Raw genomic sequence first — 10,327 nt, 5'->3', positions numbered from 1 at the left:
AGTATGTAAAAAATCTTAATATATTTACTCGGGAAGTTTCCGTGGAAATGAATGTTAATATTTACTCAGGAAGTTTCCGTGGAAATGAATGTTAATATTTACTCGGGAAGTTTCCGTGGAAATGAATGTTAATATTTACGCGGGAAGTTTCCGAAGTTACGAATGTGAATATTTGCTCCAGAAGTTTCCGTTATAAGAAAAAAATTATTCGGGAAGTTTCAGTGGTAATAAATGTAAATATTGACTCGGGAAGCCCCCGTGGTAATGAATATTAATATTTACTCGGGAAGTCTCTGTTGTTGCGGATGTGAATATTTGTTCGAAAAGTTTCTGTTGCAGTGGGTGTTTTTATTTACTTGGAAAATCTCCGTGGTAATGGATTTTTATTTTTGATCGGGAAGTTTAAAGTTCCGTGGTAATGAATGTTAATATGTACTCGGGAAGTCTCCGTTGTTGTTGTGAATATTTACTCGGGAAGTTTCCGTTGTAATGTGGGTGTTTTTATTTACTTGGGAAGTCGCCGTGGTAATGAATGTTTATTTTTGTGCGGGAAGTTTCCGCGGGAACTGAAGTGGCGTCATATTATTCATTTAAACATCGGAGTTGTTAGATAATGAACGTATAATTTACCACAATGTCCTGCGTAGAATATTTGACAATCCCTCGGTTACATAATATGCGCCAGCGTCTATCAAATCTTTATGAAAGATCTTTTTTAAAACGCAAATGGATTCAAAGGACGGACTAATGCTTTTATAAAACATTTTAAGGATTTTATAAAAACATTTACGTTCTTTTTTTTTTTACTCTTTTCATTTAAGATCGGATTCAAATTGTTGCCTTTTGATGACGTCATTTAGGAGTACATTACGACAACTGTTAAGTTACATTATTTTTGATTTTTTATGGTAAAACAAATGCATGTTAAGATACATGTAATTATTTTACGCCACTTACTATCATTGTATCTCCTTACGTACTTTGGTCAATCAATTAAACAGTATTTAAAGTCAGGAAATGAAATTTTAAGGGTACTTGCGTACGTATAATTGTGACTGATTCACACAACAATTACTCAGAGGATGTCAATTGATTGAACCTCCTTCAATTTGCTGAAAAATAAATTTTCTTGATAATAAAAAAGTGATATTTGCTGGAATAGCGTATCTATATAATAATGAATATGTAAGCATAAGTGCGAGTTATGATAAACATGGAATTAAAAAAATGATGAAGTTAAAAACCTGGAGCAATTCCAATAATTCTTTATAGTCAATTTCGTTTTATACTGATTTTTTTAACTGGGAGTGTAAAATATGATTTTGGTTTGTTCACAGCTGTACGTGTTGTGTTAATATAATTCAACATTTTGTGACTTTTCATTGCTAATTTAAAATTCTGGTGCTTTCAAACATTTTAAAAACATTGAAGTTATTGTTGTTTTTCAGTAATGTTGTGTTTTGTATAATTTCAAATAAAAACAACTGAATTACACGTATATGAATATTTTGATATGTAATTTAATAATAATCAATGTTGTGCAAAGTCAGATAGATGGAAACATTTTGAAAGATTGTTTATCAATATAAAGTAAAAAAACAAACATAAAAGACAAATATGTATAACAATCATGGACAGCTACCGAGCCAAGTGTCGGTCCGTGTGATGGTGGATATTGTCATATGGTTTGCTGGTAAGTAGTTTAGCGAATTTCTATTACTTTCATTCATTCCGTCCGTCCGTTCGTCCTAGCAATCGAATTAGATTTATTGGAAATGAATGGTATTAAGCAATAGATTTATTCGGTAACAAAAGACGAATGAGCCATGACCTTTACAAAACAAATAACACTCGTATGTCAAATTCGGTAGAATATCTTTCTTTCATCCATTTTATCCATCCACCCATCCATCCATCCATCCAGCCATTCATTCATTCATTCATTCATTCATTCATTGATCAATGCAAAAGCAATAATACATTTTCTTTAACAATACTAGATCCAGAACATAAATTCATAAAACCTTTATGCAAATGTATAATGTTCTAGACAAGGTATTGTGGGAATTCAATATAAACTACTTCATATCTAACGGGAATTATATAAATAACCTACAACATATATATAACCTCAAAAATATTTAATTGAAAGAGAATCATTTTTAACTCATCTGTTTCAAAGGAAAAAGTCGAGCTGACTTTAACTGCCTCGTCGCTGTCGTCGTTCAAAAATGTAAAATGTTGCCCATCATTCAAACATTTTAAGTTTAAAGTTTAAATATAAATCAACATTAAAGTTATCAACATGAATCTTAGAATACAAGCTTATCATGACAAAAGGCAGTTTTTCAGTTAAGGGGCATAATTCTCAAAGCTATATTTTTGAAGTTATGTCCATTTTTTAGAAGATTGGTAATTGCCCTTACCAGACGAGCGTTAACATTGCATGCGGTGCTCTGATTATTAAGATGCTAAACACCTGACATAATGCTCATTGTTTCCGTTGACAAGTTGAGCTAAAGAAACTATATATCTTAAAAAGATTGACTATTGTAATGGATATTGACTAGTTACTGTTACTGTGGTAAAATACAAAATACTGCCTAGAGTATAAAAAAAAACTGCCCCACTCTTTTATTAAGTGAATATTACCGATAAATTACGGACGATATTGATGAAAAGAAACTGTGTGTTAAGTGAATTGTTGATTATATATGTGAAGCAGGATTAAAAAAAATGAAAAAAGATCTAATAATGACAATTTCTAAAGTTATATTGCCCTTCCTGATTTCTCACGCTTTACAAGTGGACTGGCATTCACAAAGTTTCTAACATAAAAGAATTTCAAATGTTCGCCGTCATTAACAAAATGTATGGTATATAAGAAACCGATATCAAAAATAGCACTACACTATTATGATACAATTTATCTATGTTAAAACATATTCTAGCCTTTAAAAAGCGAGTAAGAATATCAAATGTATGTTTGACCTTATTTGTGATCAAACAAAATCAATAAAAAATATTTCGTTTATAAAATTATTGATGAATACTGCATATCTCAATATGTATCCATAATGAATAATGCATATCTCAATATGTATCCATAATGAATACTGCATATCTCAATATGTATCCATAATGAATACTGCATATCTCAATATGTATCCATAATGAATACTGCATATCTCAATATGTATCCATAATGAATAATGCATATCTCAATATGTATCCATAATGAATACTGCATATCTCAAAATGTATCCATAATGAATACTGCATATCTCAATGTGTATCCATAGTGAATACTGCATATCTCAATATGTATATATTGATTTTTTTTGTAGATATTAATTTTTTTGCAAATATTTGTTGTGTTCCCTTCTAATAAGAACGAGTGCTTTTTATGTGTTCCATTCCACGTGTATATTTTGATGAATTCGATTTAAGAAAGAAAACATTTTCCCTGGTTAATATATATTGTATCTTATCATGCAAAAAGAAAAGTTATGAGAATTCTGACCCAACTCTATGAGAAACCAACAGTTCATGTGAGAAAATTCTCAATTATAGCTTATATTGATTGACACTGTAGAAGAGAGAACCAGAGAAAAGTTTTGTTTGTAAAATGAATTATGAGTTTTCGTTTTCTTTTGATGGGTTGGGGGTTACAAACGGAATTGTTTGTGTTTCTGAAAGCGAAATAATTTATGTACTGCTTTTCTTAGGATAGTGTTCTTTGAAATATTTATGAAACTTAAGGTTCAATGTTTGGATGCATTAGTATTTAGGAAATGAGGGCGGTAAAAAAGTTTCGGGCTTGTGTGCATTTAGTTGTGTGATACACCCGGAAGAGAATTTTTACGACGGTTTTGTTTGAATTTCTTGTATTTCTGATTTTTCATGATCTAATAAAAAATTACGGCAAGACTGTGTAAGATTGCACATATTTAACATACATTTTTCTTGAAAATAATAATTGGAGTGTATGTTCGTAATGGTTGAAGAATTTCACCGACAGATTAATATTCGAGGCATTGTTGATGTATTAATCTGGCTGACTGGTAAGAAAGTTACTGTTTTATTTGTTAAATATACTTTTTTATTAATTAAATGATTCAAATTTTAATTGAAATATTCGACAATGAATACTGCTCACTTTCTAAATGTCGTCTGCCAATAAGATAGCACGAGATGATCTGTATATAAATGTTCTACGTTTTACAAAGAAGCTTTTATTAGATCAAGATATGAGCCGCGCCATGACAAAACCAACATAGTGCGTTTGCGATCAGCATTGGTCCCAGATCAGCCTGCGCATCTTTAAAGTTTTCCAAAGTGAGGGGATAATTTCAACGTTTGCTCAAATTTTCTTTAAAATATATTGGTTAATCTTGTCTAATATAGAATACATTTACCATGTAGTTTTGATTTTATTAGACATATCAGTTGATATTGTTATTAAAGTTGGCATTTTAGCCAAAAGATTATTAAATCCCACTATAATTATATTATAAAAGTCAAAGACTTTTATCTTTGCACGAAGTACCTGAGACATACTTAAAAATATTAAAAGAAGGCAAGGGAAAAAAAAGGTTTATTCTTGAGGTGTTTGAACCCACACCCCTCGGTTTCAATGCAGTTGAAAGCAATTCTAGTCTACCTAAATACTCTTCAAAGCGGAGGAAGCGTATTGGGGGGGTCGTTTTTTCCTAGAAATGAGTAATTTCAGCAAATTTCTGTAAAATAAAATAACTGGTTGTCTTCCGGAATAAAGTCGCCCATAAGAATTTACGGCGGTAACTATAAATAAACGTATATCATAAACACGAAGACATATTAACTGTTTAAAGGGACAGTTAGACTTCAGTCATCTTAATTATTCTGTCCATTATAGTAACAGTTTACGTGCGCCCCAGTTGACACTTTTGGGGTTGTCCTATTTTTGGGGAAAAGTCCATTTTTTCAGATTTTTTATTTTTAAATTTTTTAACTAGTTTTTTTAAAACAAAAGCGAACTTTTTTTCCTTTCCTTTTACAACTTACCTACCGCATTGTTCAAAAGTGGACCTTGTGATAGGGCATTATTCTATTTCTAGTTTTGATCATATAAAGGGACACTGAGGTTTTTGACATGATGGGACTGAAAATATTTTTCCAGATAAATGTACCATTTGATGTAGGTTTAGACCAATAATCTTTGTGCAAAATTTCAGATCATTCTCGCACTTCGTTTTTCCAGAATGATTAATCACATTGTAAAAAAATGACCCAAAATGAAAAGCGTTTAAACGCTTTTCACTCAAATCGGAATAAGAGAAGCATAAAAATACGATTTTCAATCTATTTTAAAGTATATTTCTTAACTCTCATTGCATATATTTCAAAGTCTAAAGTGTCCCAGCTCATTTATGTCAGAAATTCAAATGTTATGTTTTTAGGCTTTTAAACCTCAGTGGAGACCCTAGTAATGTCAATATGCCTATTGTATATTAAAGTGGCATTATGCATATCCACGTGTAAATGTTCAGTTATCAGGTAAAAAAGATTTAAAAATGACATTTTTCCATGTTTGTCTGTTATATATTTTTTATGATCAATAACCAATAATCCACATGACCAAAAAGGAAATTTCTACAGATACAATTCTGAAAAACAGAGTAGGGCAGCCGAAAAGCATAATTTAGATAGATTTTATGTCGTATTATAAACACTTTTAATTATTAATTATTGATCTATCACCATAATAACTGCCAATCTTTTGAAATATATTACTAATTCAACTCAAATTAACAGTCTTAAAATTAGTATACCTTTAGTAAGGTATAGTCATTTGATGTTTTAGTCCCTTTAATTTTCAATAACAGGCTTTCTAATGTAGGTTATATATACATAGGTTATATATACATATAGCTTATATGCAAATTAATTACAGACATTTTTCTAGCATTATACGTATATTCAATTCTATAATAACGAAGATATCTACACATACTTGGATAGACAAACATTGTAACAAGTTAATGAAATATATAAAGGTTAAAATGCTGTATACCATTCTTGTTAGAAAATTAAATACTGTCGTGTTCATAACAAGTAAGACAGGTTAAAGACCACAATAGCAGCTTTTAACCAAAGAGGCCGGATTGTCTTTAGCCCGAGTTTTTTTTCTTGGAGCCGGATTGACTGAAGACTAGACTAACTTAGAGCCGAGTTGGATAATCTGTCTCCGAATAGACTTGAACGCGTGCTGACTTTGGGCCGGGTCGCCAACTAAACCGGGAGGCCGAATTGACTTGTAGCCCGATTAACTTGCTTCCTTCATCACTTGTTTCTTTAAAAACCGATTTAGCGCATGACAGAGGTGATATATAGCAACCCACGGGTTGCCATTTAAATATCAAACAAGGCATTTTCGCTTGTTGTTGGATTTCTCAACTTTCTATTTTACACTCGCCGAGAGGGCCGTCGCCGTCACACATATGGGTCAAGTTTTTGACGTGTAAGTTTTTGGTATCCAAGGAATGGGTTGAAAAACTTCACACAAGTTGTTCTCTTGATTGTTTTTACTGCTGATAACAGGTGGCCATAACTTCTGAGTTACCCTTTTACAGGAGTTTGCCCTTTTTCTAGCTCTTGTTTATATATTTCAAAAACCCCTGAAACGCCCATTAACTTGTTTCATTTTAAAATCAAAACATATCTATTCTTGAAGCCCTGGTAACTGTTATTCATTAAGCAGCCCCTCCCAGATCTATTTTGTACTGACCTCTAAGCACCTTCAGTTAAACTTTTCGGATACAAAATTTCATTTTTTTTACAAAACACATATACATTTATTACGAAATGGACAGTTTAAGTCTAAACGGGAACTCCATTTTCTACAATATGAAACCAGGCAATGTTTAAGGGAGACAGGATTGGAGTTAACATAAACACATATATATTACATCGTGTTTCTCTTTCAGTGGCAGTACCGGTGTTGCTCCTATTTATACAAGGTAAACCTTATGAAAGAGGATTTTTCTGCGAGGATCAGTCTTTAAGTTTACCTTACAAGCCGGAAACTCTTTCAACATCGTCCCTTCTTGTAGCCGGAGTAGTTGTTTCCTTTCTCGTGGTAAGTTATATCCATTGTTTCACAGAACACGTTACGTTTTAATTTGAAGCTTTTATTCTTGAATAATTTTATCTTATAATAATAATAATAATAATAATAATAATAATAATAATAATAATAATAATAATAATAATAATGATAATGATAATGATAATGATAATGATAATAATAATAATAATGATAATGATAATGGTAATAATAATAATAATAATAATAAAAATAATAAATAAAAAGAAAATAATAATAATAATAATAATAATAATAATGATAATGACAATGAATACAATAGAAACTGTATTTTGTTGTTGTTGTTGTTGTTGTTGTTTTGGTCTTTGTTGTTATTTTTGTGTTGTTGGGAGTTGGAGTGGGTTTAAGTATTGTTTATTTAAACAAGTGTAGTGCACACGAGGAACAAACAATTATTTAAGTTTTATTGAAAATTAATGTATAATGATATGAGCCGCGCCACGACAAAACCAACATAGTGCGTTTGCGACCAGCATGGATCCAGACCAGCCTGCGCATCCGCGCAGTCTGACCAGGATCCATGCCTCTTCGCTTACCAACCCTATTACAAGTAGAGAAACTGATAGCGAACAGCATGGATCCTGATCAGACTGCACGGATGCGCAAGCTAGTCTGGATCAATGCTGGTCGCAAACGCACTATGTTGGTTTTGTCATGGCGCGGCTCAAATATGTTTTCTGATTTATGAACTGGTATTGAATTATTCTCACGTACCTTACCAACTTCTCAGTATAAACACTTAAACCATAGTGTCAGTTCTCCGAACAGCAGTTGGAGGTTTTTTTATCATTGACCAAATAGTATATGAAAAGGATCTGTGTTGCCTAGGAGACAAACGCCAAGGGCCATAGATCTCGTGCTTACCCAAAAGAGAGATCAATGTTTTCCTTTAATATCTTCAAGACAAATTTTATAAATAAAGACACTATGCCGCGAAATAAATAAATTTTTACTTTCTTTAGAAAAGGGCTAACTTGAATTTTACAAAGTTTAAATAATGGTTTAAGAGTATGTTATATGCTTGTTAGAAATATTAGCTCTAAATGTGAAATAATTTGTCATAAAAGTAAATGAAAACAAAATAGTATAATTTTGACTTCCATACAAGACGCTAAATCATTATGAATAACAGAAGAGGATAAGAATTTTCAAGTACTTAGTCAATGAATAACCGTTTGGAAACTATAAAAGTATATCCATAATAAAAACTTTCGGGAAAGAAGATTAAAAGCATTTCTCAAGAATAATGAGCTTTAACTTTTGTAATCTTCAAGAAACAATTTTAATTTTTAATCTTCAAGTTAAGTTTCCAATATATATTTAATGATAATTTATTATTGATCCAATTATCGATACAGTTTTCAAGAGTGTTGTGTTTTCAGATTGTAGAAACAATTAATGAGCCGCGCCACGACAAAACCAACATAGTGTGTTTGCGACCAGCATGGATCCAGACCAGCCTGCGCATCCGCGCAGTCTGATCAGGATCCATGCTGTTCGCTTACCAACACTATTACATGTAGAGAAAGCTTACGGAACGTCGGTGGTTCTACTCAGGTGCCCGTTCGTGCCTGAAATACTGCATGGAAGGGCACCTGAGGTCTTCCTCCACCAGTAAAGCTGGAACGTCGCGATATGACCTAAACTGTGTCGATGTGACGTAAAACCAAAAAACAAACAAGGAGAGAAACTGATATCGAACAGCATGGATCCTGATCAGACTGCGCGGATACGCAGGCTGATCTGGATCCATGCTGGTCGCAAACCCATTATGTTGGTTTTGTCGTGACGCGGCTCATTTATTGTCATGTTGTTTCAGATTATTTTAACGGAGGTATTGAGCTGTTTGAACGCGAAATGTCACACCCGCTGTCTCACGAGAGAGAGACTTATTTACAGCATCAAGTGCTATGCTGTCTTCCTGACTGGGTTCATACTACAGCAAGCAATTGAAAAGGTCGTAAAGAATAGGACCGGAATACTCCGACCAAACTTCTTTGATGTTTGTAAACCCCGTTTTTAAAACGTCCCTGTGTTTCCCCCGGGAAAAAATGTTATATTTTAAATTTCAATATTTGGGTAACCCTATATGCCGGGCCCGATAAACGCCCAAAACCTAATTTGCCCTTCTGTTCGCTAAGTCGACCAAAACTTTTTTAAGGGCGGGCCGTGGGCCCATTGGGTTAAAGTCGTTTTTACTTCAAACCCCTTGCCCCTCACTAAATGTAGGGTTTAAATTTTCCCGCCCGGAAAATTTGGATTTTTTTCATGTTTAAGAAACATTTCCAAACTAGGCCCTTTCGGAACGGGCAGTGGTTCTATCAGGTAACCCCTTCGTGCCTGAAATAATGCACCTGAGGTCTTCCTCCACCAGTAAAGCTGGAAAGTCGCCATATAAACAATACTGCGTTGGTGCGACGTTCAACCCAACCCCAAAAAAGTTTATGATGTACGCAGCAATGAGAAATACGTTGATCATAATATGGTATTACCCGAAATTAATTGCTGACTTTTTTTAGTAACAGTAAAATTAGACCATATTCGTAGATTTTGGGTAAATCTGAAAAATTATTTTTATCATTACTTTGCATTTTTATGTGTTTTAATATCTTAAGTTCATAGAAAATTAATGCTGTTTCCAAAAATATCTTACATATGAACTATATGTATTTCCTGTTAACATTTCATGAGTCAAACATAACATATATGTATGCAGTAATATACAATAACTTCATTTGAAGTGCTTAAAATTCTTAAAATACTATTTGTATTGACAATTGTTCTTAAATTAAACTACTAGAGGATAATAATTATAATGTTTCCATCTTATTTCAGCTATATTACTAACTACACGTGCGCTGGTTCCGACCATAAGGAGATACGGGAGAGTCGATTATCGTTCCCATCCGGTCACTCTTCACTTGCTTTGTATATTGCCGTCTACTTTAGTGTAAGTACTGTCGATTTTAATGTGCTTTCAGTCCAAACATTGAATAGTTGAATAGGCTTGACTCTCGATATATTTGTTATATAGTTTAATAAAAGTTTTTGCAATTTATTCCCAATTTTGTTTAAACATATTTATTTAAGCTCGATTGCGAAACAAGTTTTTTGCAACTTATATTAATCACTTTCGAGTCCGCTTCCTGCAACCAACCAGTACTTGATCTCTCTCTTTTT

General features: G+C 32.7%; 1 protein-coding gene across 1 annotated transcript; it reads left to right on the top strand.

The window, feature by feature from the left end:
- Positions 1–923: 923 nt before the first annotated feature.
- Positions 924–10,097, top strand: LOC132715248 (putative phosphatidate phosphatase; the record flags this gene model as incomplete). The annotated part of the gene is made up of 5 exons (XM_060698241.1): positions 924–1,693; positions 6,969–7,120; positions 8,967–9,162; positions 9,442–9,472; positions 9,983–10,097. Coding segments are annotated over exons 1-5 (570 nt in total), but the record flags the coding sequence as incomplete, so codon positions are not given.
- Positions 10,098–10,327: the final 230 nt, after the last annotated feature.

This window comes from Ruditapes philippinarum, unplaced genomic scaffold, assembly GCF_026571515.1.
Source record: "Ruditapes philippinarum isolate M1 unplaced genomic scaffold, ASM2657151v2 ctg13607_1_1_1_1, whole genome shotgun sequence".
Taxonomy (NCBI): domain Eukaryota; kingdom Metazoa; phylum Mollusca; class Bivalvia; order Venerida; family Veneridae; genus Ruditapes; species Ruditapes philippinarum.
This window is presented reverse-complemented; position numbering and strand designations above follow the sequence as displayed.